This window comes from Vitis riparia, chromosome 11, assembly GCF_004353265.1.
Source record: "Vitis riparia cultivar Riparia Gloire de Montpellier isolate 1030 chromosome 11, EGFV_Vit.rip_1.0, whole genome shotgun sequence".
NCBI lineage: Eukaryota > Viridiplantae > Streptophyta > Magnoliopsida > Vitales > Vitaceae > Vitis > Vitis riparia.
The window spans coordinates 6,907,653-6,924,684 of NC_048441.1; the positions used below are offsets into that span (position 1 = coordinate 6,907,653).

At 33.2% G+C, this 17,032-nt stretch overlaps 1 protein-coding gene across 1 annotated transcript; it reads right to left on the minus strand.

Moving 5' to 3' along the window:
* Positions 1–618: 618 nt before the first annotated feature.
* On the minus strand, positions 619–16,197 carry LOC117925347 (biotin carboxylase 1, chloroplastic). Its single transcript, XM_034844346.1, has 17 exons — positions 16,051–16,197; positions 15,891–15,950; positions 13,323–13,648; positions 11,624–11,765; positions 10,649–10,747; positions 10,479–10,535; positions 8,993–9,064; positions 8,259–8,348; positions 6,656–6,715; positions 5,731–5,916; positions 5,536–5,628; positions 5,368–5,449; positions 4,823–4,929; positions 3,240–3,315; positions 2,580–2,626; positions 2,400–2,462; positions 619–899 (listed from the first exon to the last, which is right to left on the minus strand). The coding sequence occupies exons 2-17, from the start codon at positions 15,933–15,935 to the stop codon at positions 867–869; spliced, it is 1,578 nt and encodes a 525-aa protein (XP_034700237.1). The 5' UTR covers positions 15,936–15,950; positions 16,051–16,197; the 3' UTR covers positions 619–866.
* Between the last annotated feature and the right edge of the window lie 835 nt (positions 16,198–17,032).

A 17,032-nucleotide genomic window follows, 5' to 3' on the forward strand; every position in this document is an offset into this window, starting at 1 on the left:
ATAAAATCTAAAAAAAATAAAAAACTGAAGGAGCAAGCAAAGATGACAAGGCAACATTAGGGACCATAAGTGTTTGATATGATTTCTATATAACGATCAAATTCATATTTGACTTACATAACCCATTTTAAAAACAAATTTTTTAAAATTTAAGATTAACAATTTAACCCGCATTGAACTATTTAATAATTAATTTGATAATAACCATAATTTGATCCGTTTTTTAAATTTGATTTTGAATAAATAGGTCAACGGAATCATAAATACATTAGATTAAAAGATTAATCAATTCGACTAGTACAACTTAAGTGACTTGATTATTAAATAAGATATGATATTATTAAATGGGCCCCATTTAAGACATGTTACTTCTTTAATAATTAATAATTAGATGGTATTCGGATTCATGTTTTTAACTTAATTATTATTCATGTATATTGTGTTTAGATTGACCCATTTACACAACCCACCAACCTAGATGGTGCCTCACATGAAAAGCCTAATTTTGTAAATGGTGAATTGCAAAAAGTGTGGTGTGGTTTGTTCCTGAGACCCAACCCAACCCAACCAAAGAAGAAATGCTTAGGCTTAGTATGTCAGAATGCATAAGATTGAGCATACGCAAAGGCTGGGTAGCAGCACGGCTAACCTCGTCAAAATCATTTTCATTTCAACAACACAGCAATTTTCTTTTTCCCCAAACATAAAACAAACATCCTCTTACAATTCACTGTACTAAATAAACAAAAGCTTTTTATTCTAAAGGAAAAAATGAGACCGTGAAAAGCAATAATGTTTCCTGTTGTAAACGTTCTACCAATTCCAACATGACTCTGCTTCAACTACGACAGATTCCGCCTATAAATTCAAGCTACTGTCGCATTCACGATTGCTAGGGGCTGTATGCAATCCAGCAACCAAAAAAGAAAGAAAGGGTTATCTCAGCAACACCTCAAGATCCAAAGGGAAGCAACAGAAAAAGCAAATTTACCAATCAAAGAACCTTTCTAGTATTTGCCGGGCTAATGGGCAAATACACTATTGAACCCAAAATTTTACAAGCATATCATTTTTAAGATAAAATTTGGAGTTTTGCAAGATGCACTAAGAACATTATCCATGTTATAAATTCATAATGACATGAGCATTTTCTGCAGGTGGAACCCAACTACAAATGTGATGAAAAAAAACCCTCTTATACTGCAAAGGACTTGAGTTTGGGCCCCCTCTAAAGCTTTTTGTAATTGTTTTGTCTATTTTGCAAAATGTGTTCTGTATTTCATTCCTTGAGTATCAGATTTTGTTGCATAGCATTTTCTATTTCCATCCATGCTTAACTCATCTTACACACCATGTAGAAACAATGCAGCAATCAAATTCTCAACGCACAGAGACATTTAATTTCAGATTCAAATCACAGATTAAGTAGTTATTTAATTTTATTAGAGTGAAGACTGGAAAGAAGATAAAAGTCTCTAAGATCACTCTCAAGGAAGGCAATTGGCACCTAATACAAATTAAGGCAAAATAGCGAATTAGATAACAAATTTGTGGGCATATTAGGTCAGCCATCTTGAACCAGAACAGAAAACTCTTCTTCATAGACAGCATTTTTTTCATGGATAAATGTAATATAAACTTGGATGTGGAGCTCCGATCCAACGAAAATTCATAAACCAACAGTCTGTTTTTGCGAATTTTATAAAGGTTCAACATATCAGTATGGCATACTAGATCTTGATTAATGTGAGCCCAAGAAGGCTTGAAGCTTAGTTTCATGAGTTCAGCTGAAACTTATGTCAACTACCCTAGGTTTTCAGTTTGCAGGACAGGACTTAGTAGTTAAAAGTTGTTTTTCCACATTTTCTCCACCTAAAAAGAGGTCATAGGTAGAAAGCTATGTTGCATGGGTCTAAGTATGAGTGTTGTATTCGGGTAAGTGTCTAAGTGTCCAATCCGTCACAACTCAAATTATAGGATATGGGGGACTCGGCCAAAAGGAATCCCAAAAAGGGGTATGGGTATTGGGATACAGCATAATTAAAGAAAAATCATATAAAAATAAATTGAAAGTGAAGATATCACTTTTGAAAGCTCTTATCTTTTCCCACTAATCCCTTTTTTTTTTTTCCTTTTATCCCTAAATATTCTTATAAACGTTCACTTTTCAGCTAAGTCTTTTTTTTTCCTTTGATGTAATTATTACTAAGAAAGTTTAAAGAATAAAAGGATATCAACGAAAAAATCAAACAGAGAAAACCCAGATTAAAATAGGAATATCTGACAAGGATCCCATACCCCACTCATGTCATGTTGTGTCAACATGGGTATGTTGGGTGAAATTGAAGGATCCAGTAGCATAGGTAGAAAGAAACATGCGCAATTGTTTAGATTCTTACCGCTGCTAACTCCTCCTCATGCTTAGGAATAAAGGCTGTATCAACCTTGCCATTTCTGAAGTCCTGTGACACAAAGGCAGAATATACCAGGAAAGGTTAGATAGGTCAAATAACTTTAAAATCAAACAAAAATGTCTTTCAAGAATAAAACTCACACACCAAGATAAGAACTTTGCCTACCTCAATATCAAGTATAAGTTTATGGTAATCAATGGTTGTAGGAACCCCTGCCAAATTTTAGATGATCAAATTTAAGAGAGTTAGATTAGAGAACCAGAAAGAGGATAATCAAGGACCACTTAAATTTATGATGTGGTTATGAAAAATGGATATGCCTATGGGTATAAAAATGAATATGCGCACCAACAATGTGAACTGACATTTATGAAGATGCTAAAAACCTTTTGGCGAAGTCTACAACCCTTTCCCATATTTCTTCATTTTTAAATATGTTGAAGCCTTTCACATGGCCTCCCAACATAAACAGCTAAAAAGCCTTTTATAATTGCTTTATTCTGAATATGTTTGATATAGAAAATGAAGGTAACGGTTGCATTGCTTTAAAAATAAAGACCTTCAGTAAGCATGTTTGCTCCTTAAATCATTATTTGTTAAATTGGTTGCTCCCAGCTTGAGACTTCTCAGTCAGCAACCAACATCTCAACTTTGAACCATGATCTTACCAAGAGGATTTTGATCATGATAAAGAATTGCATAAAAGATAAATGTACCTTTCAAGGATATGATCTTAACCAAAAAAAAATTAAAAGTTTAGTTCAATAAAATATATATATATTTAAAAAAAAAAAAAAAAAAAAAAAAAAAAAACCTTGTACAAACCTGTAATAACAGTGTCATTAAGAGCCCTTTTCATGCGTTCAATTGCCCTCTCCCTTGTTGGAGCCCATACAATAAGCTAAAACAAGATACAAAGTGACCATGCTAAATATAAGAACCATTTAAAGTTAAAATTATCAATAAGCTAAAGGGACCAAAAACAGCTATACAATGCTTACTTTGACAAGGAAAACAATATTACTTCATGCTAGTTTACTACTACTACATTTAATCACACTCTCAATGCATGTCAAACTATAAGAAAGATGGCTAATATAGCTTAACAAAACTAAGGTTTTACGATTCTTTTTCAGCAACCACCCAAAAAAAAAAAACAAAACCTACTTAACTAATTGAAACATAGTAGGATGGCATCCAAATAAATAAATCAACTAAAGGAAAAATGAGATAAATAAGCCTATCAGCATCTTGCCAACAAGTCTCATCATATGGTTCCCACCTTCTTCTAGCACTGATACACTTTAAGTATAGGCTGTTCTGTAGCTGCCTCATGTAGCCATAACCACAATTGATTACCAACTCTCCTCACATATCTTAACCCACAATTTGTCTTTTTTCCTTTCTTTTTCTACCATTTTTTGTTACTTATTTGGTAATTTTAGTTCATTGCTTCCATTAGAAAGTTAAATCAAAACTTTTTGTAGATAATAGAAATAGTATTAATAAATAATTTTTTATATGATAGTAGTTCTTAGCAAGTAAAATACATTTAAAAATCCTGTTGCAGAAGTCAGGTTAGGCTACATATATGTTGCCAGTTGAATTCCCAGTTCAGTACTTTGAAGAAAGGCCTAGCATGCATTTCATTAAAGTTTTTTAGGCACCATCAATACATACTTTTAGGCATGATGAGTGACTTAGGGATCTTAGGATATACAGGTGTTTTAGGTTGTATAATCAAATTGCAAATTTACAGTGCTAAAATCGGATAGAAAATAATCCAGCAGCAAGCATTGTGCAAGAAACTGCCAAACAATCTAGTTGGTTGGCCAATAATCAAGATAGAGTTTCCTATCTTTGGCAAAAAATGGTATTGAATTCTTATTCAATCAGTTGTTACAATCCTAGTTTATATCCTATATTTATAGAGAAATTAAAGGAAATAAAAAAACTAACAATCCCTACAAATCAGGACAATCCCTATATAAATCATGAATTATTCTTATCAGACTTAACAACCTAATCTAATTTACAGCTATAAACACAATTACATATGTATATATACAAAAAAAACCTCAAATAGGAAAACTCGGATTTCTAAGACAACACATGTTTGCAATAAAACATACAAGTTATTCATAGAGAGATACAAACCACACGTACAGTTGAGCACATGGGATATGCAAATACTGTACCATAAATGCAAATACACACTACCAACCAATACACACATACTACCAACCAATTACACACACACCACCAACCAACACATGCACACCACCAACACACGCATGCACATAATGACCCCCATGCAGCAACTGTTCACCAGCCATATCAAAAACAAACCACTAGAAGTATCTCATGTTGAATATGCAAAAACACAGGAAAAAGAAATTTTCATTAACCTTTCCAAGAAGGGAATCATAGCTTGGGGGAACCACATAATCAGGATAAACATGGCTATCCATTCTCACAAATGGGCCTCCAGCCGGCAAGTATGCTGTTATTCTCCCTGATGTTCAAAACAAACAATAATAAATATCTAGAAAAATTTAGAACCTTCATCTCAATTTATTTCAGTTTTCCCTTAATAATTAATCTTAAAAGGTAGAAAATCAAAGCATATATAAAAGGTTATAATTTTTCAAAATTTAAGGAAAACAATAGCTTTATTGGTAATTTCGTAAAAACATGCGCAGATGCACCTAACAAAGTGGGCAAGATTAGGGTAGCAATTAGCCTAAGGCCTTAACACTGTTATCACATAGGGTATGGCTCCACCCTGAGGTAAAAACTTTTTTACCAGAAAGACACCTGGTGCAATATAAGCAACCTGATGAACCAGGGACAGTGGTACCTTAGAGGAACCAAAAGAATCTGTTTATTTGTACAAGCAAGCAGGAAAAAGAAAATGCCACATGCAGTAGCACATGTATAGAATCAAACATACCTGGCCCAGGTCTGAAGTTTTTAAAAGCGTCCTCAGCATTAATACGGCATTCAATTGAATGACCTCTAAGCACAATGTCTTCCTGTTTGTAGATAAAACGCCAGAAGAGAATTTAACAGATCATGATTTACTCTTCCCAGGAATATCTGAAATACCACCTCTAAATACCTGTTTGTAGTGAAGTTTCTCTCCCATAGCTACACGAATTTGTTCCTCAATCAAGTCAACAGACGAAATCATTTCTGTCACAGGATGCTCAACCTGAATTTAGAAAACATGGAGATAGTATTTAGGACAATTCTAGAATTCTATTTTTATGACTTTGTATCAGAATCCATGTCTCAATCTTCTTTTTTGCTTTACCTGGATCCTAGTATTCATTTCCATAAAGTAAAAGGAACCTCTTTCATCCAAAAGGAACTCAACCGTGCCAACACCAATATAACCTATAGATGCTGCTGCTGCAACTGCTGCATCACCCATGGCTTTCCGCAACTCTGAGGTCAATGCAGGAGACGGTGCTTCTTCCAAGAGCTTCTGGTTCCTTCTCTGTAAAACAAGTGATATTCAATTGAACTTCTTGATTGTTTCTCATAGCTCTTTGTGCGTTTGTGGCTAGTGAGGACTTCTCATCCACCTATATTATACCTCAATTATATTTCTTAAATAGGCTATATCTCAAAATGATAAGCTCTTTTTGCATCAGTGGGAGAGGACTTCTCATCATCCTATGTTGTACTTCAATCATGTTTCTTAAAATAGGCTAGTCTTCTCAAAATCATCTCTTCCAACTGTTGTTAATTTCCTTTTTCACTATTTACTATAGGTAAAATGCTTTGACATTTAAATGGCACCAACTCATTGTCCTGCTGAAGATTGATTCTAATACCTTTAATAGAAAAGTTGTGGAAGCTACTAGCACAAGTAAATATGGGGTGCCTCTGATACCAATACCAGACTATGCTCAGTATTGATTCTAGTGGAGAGAATCAAATGGTGGTTTAAGGTGAATTAGGAAACCAAGTCAAATGAAAATATCCCATTCAGTGTTGCAAAGTGTTTTTAAAAAGTTTATTAGGTTCCTACAGCATTTGCTTACTCTATTTTATTACACATGCCAATTTCAATTGTGATAAATACAACATGTAGGATCTCAAAAAACAATTTTATCATCACTTCGATTCAATTTTCTCATTTCAATATAACTATGGACTTGGTATTTCAAATATTGGACATTGGGCAAGCTGTAACATGTAAAAACTAAAAGGAAAAACAAGGTGGTTAATACCTGAATGCTGCAATCACGCTCTCCAAAGTGGACCACATTTCCAAACTTATCTGCAAGAACCTGAAATGCCATGTAGGATGCAAGATATAAAACAAAGATTGCAGCCTAGGACCAAACAATATAATTTTAAAAGAAAGCAACACTACTAATACCTTTACATCAGACTCTGCTTTATAAAATGTCCAATGACTGAACTTGAAATGAAACAACTCAATTTAAAATTTAACATATAGCATTAAAAACATATAATCTCATTAATATAACACCTTTTTTATGCTCCTTCCATGCACCTCCTTACCCTATAATGATAATGTTATTGCAAATCAGGTCTCTTTCTCTCCTGATGCCCCTATCTTGGAAATTTCTTTAAATGTTAAACAACAGTGTAAACAAATTGCAAAAAAGATATGCTAAGTTGACCCTGAAGAGCTAGGATATGGCTTTCTAGGTCTGAGTTATCAGTAGTATGATTGAACAACATGGAAAAGGGTAGTTTCTATTCTTTTGAATTTGTTTGTGTCATTTTTGCATGTCACAGTATATCATTGACCTTGAATTGCATCAAGGCCCACAGAAACAGTGACCAAGACTGATACCTGAACATGGTATGCTTAAACTCATACATGAAAATGAGGCTCCAATTGGTTTACCAAGAATTATACTCCTGGTGCAAATTCAATCTGGCCCATTTCTCCTGACCATATAACATATTCTGATTTTCTGCAGTGATTTGAATCAGTTTGAATTTTCTGCAATGGGTTGTGTCAAGTTGAACTTTGATGGGTGCTCCTTAGGTAACAAAGAACATGAATTGGACAGATACCCATGCATCATGGAACACTAGTGAAAGCATTCTCTAAGGAGTTGGTCTGGCTATTGAAGCGAAGATATTAACCTTGTTGGAAGGCCAAAAACTAGCCAAACTGAGGGTCTTTCCAATCTTTTAGTAGAAGGAAATTTCACAGTAGTCCTATCTTAGGTGAATAGGAAGGAAAGAGGTTTGTGGAAGTTTGATGGTGGCTTCACCAATTTTGATATTATTCTGGAGTTGGGGTGCCCCTTGTGGTGAATATGTTAACAAAACAAGGAGCCAGACATTTGATTTCTTTTGTATGGGTTTTCTACCCAAGTATAAACTTCATAATTGTAACCACTTTCAATTGTGCAATTACCCAGACTCTCTAGAGTAAATAGTTATTCTTGCTTTTAATCAGATTTATATAGTTGTTTTGTTATGAGGGAAGGATTTCTCATCTCCTTTCAGAAAAAAAGGGTGGGGGAGGGGGGGAGGGAGTGGGGAGGCAGGACAAATGAGATGGTTAAGATCAACTAATGAGTTTGATGTCTAACAATGTATCAGTTAAGATGCAGTAAACTTGGATATTAATACTATATATCATTTCTTTATGTTCTCATTAAGATGTATTACATTCAGAAATGGATTAGTTCAGGGCATACTGCTGCACCCTTTTCATGACAATAAAACCAGAAATGGATTAGTTTGTTCTCTTCACAGAATTTTCCAGTCCTGTATTTTAATCAACTTTCTCATTGAGTTCAACAGTCATGAATAAGAAAGAAACATTAAACATGTGCTAGTTACCTGGAACTCAATGTGCCTTGGATTTTGAATGTATTTTTCCAGATAAACTCCATCATTTCCAAATGCAGCTGCAGCTTCACTCTTTGCTTGCTGCAAAGTGAATAAGTTGAACCACACAGTTCATAAACAGTTCTAGGTACCAAATGCCTTTTAGGACTGATCTTTTTATCTCAGTTTGAGTTGTTTGGAACCAATTGCAATAAATATATACACACAATTAACTAAGAGAGGAAAAAAGCATTGACATTGAAAACTGTAAAATTAATATTGTTTAACAAAAAAAGAAGATTATAAGGCCAATTGAAAAAATAAGCAACTTTTAATAGGAACTGTTACAGTTACTGAGACATTACAAAACACAGTAATTACTGTGTAACAAAGCACCTAGTAGTACCTAATTATTGATTGGTGTGAGAAAGAAAGGGTTTTTTTTTTATCAGAAACAAAGATATATTGGTTATAAAAAAAGTATAAGAGAAGGATGACAGATCCTTTCCACAAAAAACAAAACCTGATCAGAGTGAGAAAGAAGGGTTCAAAAGCTTGAGTTGACAAATTCAACAATATAATTTCATAGAGCTAACAAGATGAAAATTATGAATTTCAAAGCCCATCCACACGCATTCTAGTACCAAAAAAGGATTATTTGAGAATAGTCATGAACTGTAACTGAAATCTTTACACAGGATATCAACCCTTAAGGTAGCTGAAAATGAACAAGGGGAGGGAATTACCTGTAACAATTTCACAAACTCATCAGGTTCTTTAGCAAGGCGCATTCCACGTCCTCCACCACCAGCTGTTGCCTTTCAAACCACAAAATATTTTATCAGTTCACAAGAACTCCAGTACAGTTTATGGATAAAGCACTAAAGCTATGCTCCTTTCTTAGAAGAGAAATTCCAAAAACAATTAAAATTGAATTAAAATAAAAGGGCTTTGCAATCCTATTACAGCCTCTCTAACCCCAATCTGTTACGATTCTGATTTTTTATTCCTCTTCTATATGTCTTTTCAGCAATCATAATTCTTTCATTTTTATAGGCATGTCTTTTCAGCAAACATATGGAGCATCAGAAAACAACATTTCAGATGCAGTTCATCAAAAGTACCATATTTCACCAAATAGCTTTAATCATCCTACCAAATACTGATAAGTTTGCCCCTTGAGATATTTCTAATTTCAGAGCACATTAGCCTTTTCTTTAACTATAAATTGTCCCCAACCTTACTCCCACTACAGTTTGGAGCACAGGTGACTGAACTAATTCCTACGAATCAGATAACCACCTGCAAGATGCATGAAGAACACCATATAATTATTAATAAGTACAATGCCTAAACAATCATGACTGTTTACAAGGAAAATATCATGATTTAAATTCCATACTAATGTCAATCCCCAATAGTTCAACTCTTGGAGTTATAAGAAAATATCAAGCAGCAGCAAAAAGCAGTGCTTAAATGAATTAGCAAAATGCATTGAAGTTTCCTGTAAAAAGAGAGTGATTCCATGATTTTTGTATTCTTTTTTTTTCTCTTTTGTTCTTTTTCCTGATAGACAGCAGAGAAGTGATTTCTGAAATGCCCTTCACTACTATAGTGAAGAAATGCAATTACCCATAGATGCTATGATGGGGTACATGATAAATTGGTGACAAGTTAGTCGTTTCTATAATTATAAGGGAGTTGAGAGCCCAGTCAGTGTCTTACTTAAGAACTCTAGTTTAGCATAGACAAAACCTTCAATAAATGAGGATTTAAAAACTTAAAACTCTATGTAACAGCTATTATATATTTCTTAAATTGGCATTACTCGGCTTGGCTATATAGAACTCAAATCAGCTTTCCTATGAACTAAAAATATATTATCAACCATGTTACATTTTTAAGTACCTCTAATGATGGTCACTAATTTAAATGAAATATTGCGATTTGTTTGCACTTATAATATTAGTTTCATAATCATGATTATTAGCACACAAAAACTATCACATATATAGATGATCAAATTATCTAGGATCACACCGGATCACACAGAACAGATGTAGTACAAGTCCAAGGCAGGTGTGAAACTCTGCTACATCTCTTTCATAATGCCTGACAATTAGTTTAGATTGGAATAGAAAGGCAGAACTGGGTGTGTATCACAAATAGTAAAGACAAGATTCTACAAGTTATCACTATAGAACAAACTACCACAACTGGATAAACAATTACCTTGATCATCACAGGATAGCCAATCTCATTGGCAAGCTTGATACCTTCTTCTGTGCTCTATAATAACAATAAACGTTAACAAGGGAACCAAATGATAGAAAATAGATCTTAAAACAATCAAGATGCTAACGTTTGGGTATTATAATACTCTAAATAATCAGATGTGGTACCTTTAACAATCCATCACTTCCTGGTACAGTAGGAACACCGGCATTCTTCATTGTGTCTCTAGCAGTTGATTTGTCACCCATAACACGAATACTGTCAGGCTGCCAAAAATATCAAAAAATATAATAATAATAAAATTCCAAATGTTTTAAGCAATATTTACAGTAGAAGATGACAATGTGTGAATAACGATGAAGTAGTTCCATGAAACCATCATGAGATAAAGAATGCTATCAGTCATTGCTCCAAAACCCATTGAAACAAGACCATAAGAAGTTTTCAACATTTATAATGTTGAAACAAATATTGTTAAAAAATATTCAATAACTTATTGAGCAAAAACAGTAACAAAATAGAAAATCCTGTAGGATGGTATTGCCTACATAAATATAAGGCTACAATATACATAAATTTTGCAAGTGAGTTATTGGAACTTGTAGGCACTACTTTGAATGTTTGATACTCCATCATAAGTCCCCATCTCCCTTTCAACCATCTTAGACCATGGTTTTAATGAACTTGTTGAAAGATTATCCCTTTTCTTATAACAGTCAACTTAAAGAAGATGCGACAGGTATTCACAGTAACCATTAACAGGAGTTGCATATCCTATTAAAAGCACCTATCTAATTCGAGATCTTTGCATGACAAAATAATATTCCAGATGGAAGCACCATGATGGAGCTTCAGCGTAAAAGCATGCAAAATATATTAATAAGAGTCAAAGAAATGAACGTTTCTTGAGAGACTTGTGGATGAACATGCAAAGAAATAACAACCAACTCTCAGTGCACAACTTATAGAAAGGGGGTAGCATAACTTCACATAAATCCATCATTGTTTTAGATGGAATTTTAACAGGCATATTCCACAAAAATGAATCAATAAATACTCCAATTCATGAAATTTGGAAATAGGATCATGGAACAAGGATCAAAACAAATACTCTTTTATAATTTTTGAATTGAATTACTTACATTAGGTCCAATAAAGTTGATTCCATGCTCTCTGCACATTTCAACAAAAGTTGCATTTTCAGCAAGGAACCCATATCCAGGGTGAAGCATTGTACATCCATGACTTATTGCAGCTGATAGAACATTTGGGATCAATAAATACCTGTAATAAGGCAAAGAAAAGGACACATTATACCTTCATCAGTCATTACAGGAACAGAAGAGAGGGAGACATAAACTTCAGCCTGACATCTTGGGAAAATATACGCAAATGAAATTTGTGCAAGAAGGAAGACTGTATGTTCTTTCAATTTAGTTTCTGCCCACTGCATTGTATAAAATAAAGTCTTAACCCATCTAAAAGATATTGTTGGAGAAAGCATCAAAGTTCAATGCTACCTAAGACAATACAGAATACAAAACTATAAATGATTGGAGTAATGAAATTTGGGGGGAGCATAGGAACATTACTTTCTACCTAAACTCAGATATGGGGCCAAGGGTGTCTGGCGAAACCAAATAGCTATGCTATGCTGCATTGACACTTCTAAGTGAGGGAAGTACCCATGTGTGATCCTGACACTCCATCAATCTGAACACCACACTCCTAAGCTTCCTTTCCCTTCGGTTTTTATTGTGTAAACTAAGCTCCATGATTCAAATGAATAGGTTCAGACAGAAAAGGTTAAGCTTGGCATGCAAACTGCAAATTTGATCCATAGATAGAAAATACTCTTAATTCAACCTCAAGTGAACAATTATTTAATAGAAAGGAATTGGATTAAGAGCATATTAAAACAGGTAACTATGCACAAAACTTATCAATCATTACTTATCCATCCTCCCATACATTTTGGGTTTCTTCCAAAAGAAAATAACATAGGAAGCTACCTATCAAAAAATAAATAAATAACATGGGAACCTCTTACTTCCTAAAATTTTCTATAGGAAGTATTCATCATCCTTCCAGAAATAATAAGGTAGGGCTTTTTCTCAGAATAAGAAAAGGATAAGGGTCTACCATTTACTCTTTTGTGAGATGTGAACCAAAGAACATTACTCTGTAAACCCCCTCTTCCTCTAATAAATGTTACTAGAAATCCTGACTTTCATTCCAGTAATATCCCGGACCTTGATCACCCACCTCACCCTACTATATTACAACTGAAGCCTTGTCAGGACACAAACCATAAATGTAGAAAGGATATTTACTTTTAGCTAACAAAACTTACTATAAAATTCAATTATATATATTATGCCTGAGAATTATAGGGTCCTAACTCCTAATACACTGGATTGGTGAAGTCATTGACATTCATGGTGTCCATTTTTTTTTACATTTTATTAGCTATAGTGCAGGCAGCAGCAATAGGACTCATTTTTATGGTCTAGATCTTGGAGTTCCAATCTTGTGAATGTAGCGCACGCCCAAAGATATCTCACTAAATTATTTCCCAAAATTTCAAAAGCACATCTGATACTATTTGAAACAGTTCTTTTCCCCTGTTCCTTCTCGTTTCTAATATCCTCTCTTTCTTCTGTTTTTAAGATTTCCCATCTCATTCCAAGAAAAACTAAACAAAGAGTAGTAATAAATAAAGAAACCAACTAGATTGAAATAAATAATAGTTGATGATAATATGGACCATGAAGATAAATGATGCTGAAAATAACTATAATTGGGGTCGAAGAACAAGTGGAGGAAATTAAGGCCACTCACGATTGACTGCTTGGTGCTTCACCTATGCAAACTGATTCATCAGCCAATTTTACATGAAGCGCATCCCTGTCTATGGTTGAGTAAACTGCAACACAAGGTATCCCCATCTCATGAGCAGTTCGAATCACACGCACAGCAATTTCTCCTCTGTTTGCCACCAGGATTTTGTCATTACGACATGTAGCACCTAGAGCTCCCCCATGTTTCTTAGACTTACTGCGAACTTGTGCAACCTGAGCTACTTGCCTAGGAAAGTTCACCTTCTTTCCCACCATAAAACTACATTGAGAACTCCTGATTCCTTGAGGTGTCCCCACAAATAAGCCCTTGCATTTAGAAAAAGAAAAACGATGTTTAACATGGGAAACCAACTATGGTATTATAAAGCAAACAAATACCATGAAGGAATTATTTAGGTTTCCCCACAAATAAACCTTTGCATTAAGAAAAAGAAAAATGATATTTAACAAGGAAAACAAACTATGGTATTACAAAGTAAACAAATACCATGAAGGAATTATTTATCAATACAAAGCCAACATTTCATTGGATTACAGATGCTAATATGGCAAGTACATCTTATGCAACCTATTTTTCTAATTAAATATTAATCAAAAACAACAAAATGAACAGATATCTTCATATTTAATAGGGGAGTTTCTAAAATATATATATTTCGCATTTCCATATGGCAGATAGTTCAAGTAAAAAAAATATTACTGTAGTTCAGTGACCACAAGTCCAATTAATATCTACCTCTAATTCTTTTTACTTGTGCAATGGAGCATCCAAATAGTTGCAAAACTTTTAGAATGCTAAAGAAGAGAGAACACTGAAAAAGATAATTTTACTTTCATTTTACATCTCTTTTCCCTAGCAAGAACTTTTCTTCTTTGACATCTAAAGTGCATGCCTCAAAATAAAGTGAAACACAATACAAGAACTGCACAGCTAATGTGCACTGCAAGCTTTGAGATGTAAGCCTCAAAGTTTCACTTTGATGTAATTTACCTAAGTCCCAACTCAAGTGGAGCTCATGAGCCAAGATATATACCTAACACCACCTTTTATGACACTCATCAATATAACTTTATTTTTTTTTAATAACAGGTCCATAAAGGAAACAATAAAAATACATGTCATTACCATCAGGGTTATGCTTCTGATAACCAAGAATTTGAAACCTCGAGAAATGTTTTTCTTAAAAATAAAAGAAATAACACTGGTTCCCTCTAGTAGCATAGATAATAGAGTGTCATCCAAAATCCCTGGGTCAAATGCAATACTCAACTTCTAAAGCTTTTTGAATCAAATACAACTCAACTAATGAGTCTAAAATTAAATCATCTACAAGTGAACAGCTTGGATGCAGTCATACATCAAAAAAATTTCAGCAAGCTAACCTTCTTTTTCTGATAGACTACAACAAACCAACCATCTTCCACTACTCATACAAGTTTTCAACAAGTAGTGCACTTACAATCAAAGACTAGTAAATCAGCATCCAATATGCAAACAAGATTGCAGAATTATGTAGCCAAATAGTAGAATAATCAATACCTGCATTCCTTTTATGAGAGGCACCCCCCACTTTTACACTTTTAAAATAAATTCAAATTTTCCACAATACCATTCGAGCAACTAACGGAACTAAAAACATAATGAAATTTGAAATTCCATCTCAAACACATACACACGCAGCAAGAGAGAACCTACAGAAACTCAAACTACCGTGACATATATGTCAAAGTCCTCTGACAATCAACATTATTAACATTACCCAAGAAAAAAAAATATGAATATTTGAATCTTATGCTGCACCTGGTTTTGATCTATTACAATGCAAGTCTCACCTCAGTTGAGTTAAAATATACTTGCATCAAAGAGATTGGAGCATATATTACTCTTTGCTTAGGTCTCAAACAATAAAAGTTTCATCCTTTTTTTTTTAACTGCATTTTGTAGCCAAAAAAAGCACTTTTTTTTATATCTACAAATACCCTAGAACTCATCGAAATAGGTAGTCGGTTCAATTCAGTAGAGTTTTCTTTTTCAGGGAGTTGAATAATAACAAAAAAAAAAAAAGATTTTCAATTTCCCTTATGTCCTTGCATTTATTCAGCAAACAAACAGTGCGTGAAACTAAAATTACAAAAAATGCATGAAATCAAAATTTTTAAAAAAAAAATACAACTTTCGAATTTATCGAAATCCAAATTACGCGCATTGATCGACTTTGCAAATTCAACCACAAATCCAATTGAGACCCAAATAAAGTCAGCTTATTACCCATTCCACAACTCAACAATCTGAAAAAAACGAAAACTATTAGTTGGTGGGGGAAAGGAAACACAAAACACATAGGAAGAACCTAAATTGGCTCCTCATTTGAGCATATAGCCCCTCAACCCGTTACAATTACAATGTTCAACCACAAATCCACATGAAACCCATTTCAGTATCCAAAAACTAAACCACAAGCCAACACTTACGACGCAAAAACAATTTGGAAAAAAGAAAAAAAACATAAAAATTTAAAAATTAACACAGAGGAATAGCTTCACTTACTGGAGGCGAGATTACGGATTTGCAAACATTCATGGTCGTCTCCATCTCCGAACCAAAACCCTAATTAAAGCAAAACCCATTTGAAATAAGCGAGAGAAAAAAAATGAAAAAAATGAAAAACTTGGATCTGAGGGAGATCGCGGAAATCGGTAAAAATTACCAATGGAAATGCAGAGAACAATGGAAGGTTTGAGAGAAGAAATGCAGATAGAGAGAGAGAAAGGGGGGTTGAGATTTGAAGAAGAAAGCGTCGATAAGAACGAGGAGAGTGGGAGATTGAATGCTCCGCCTCTATATTTGCTTGCAACTTGTATACAAGTTAAGAAGCCTTGTTGCCTTGGAGCTCACCTGCTGCTTGCTTTCTCAGCTCTCCAATTAGATATTGACGCGTCAGCGTTGTGGTGGTTCACTTGCAAACCACCTAATTGTATGTAATCTCATCAATATAGTTTATAGGTTGAGTTTTATTCCAAATTAAAAGTAGGTTTTTGACTTTTATTTCCAAATTTAGACTATGTATTGGAGAGATTATAGTTTAAAGTATTTTTAACCAAAAAAAATTTAATAAAAATTATTTTATCTTCTTTTTTTATTTTTAATATGAAAAATATTTAAAAAAAATTAAATATAATTATATTTAATTGCAAGCCTCTATATTTTTAAATTATTTAATCCTTATATAAAAGAAGTAAAATTAAAAAAAATAAGTTTAAAGTAATATATAAAAATAATTTATTAATATTGAATATTTTTTATGTTTTTTTTCCTGTTTCCACTCCTTTAATTTTTCCTTACCCATATTTGGCTAAAAAATGAAGAAAAAAATAAAATCAATAAATAATTTTTACATATTACTTCAAGTATTTTAATTTTTTTATATAAAAATTAAATAATTTTAAAATACATCAATTTATATTAAAATAATTTAATTGATTAATTATAATATTTTATTAAAAATAAAAATAATAAATAATAAACAAATGCAAGATATATATATATATATATATATATATATATATATATATATATATATAATACAATAATGTAATATTATTATTATTAGTATTACTACCTAATGTCACATATATTATAATAACAAATCTCATAACATTACATATAAATATTTTAATTTTTCTAGAAAT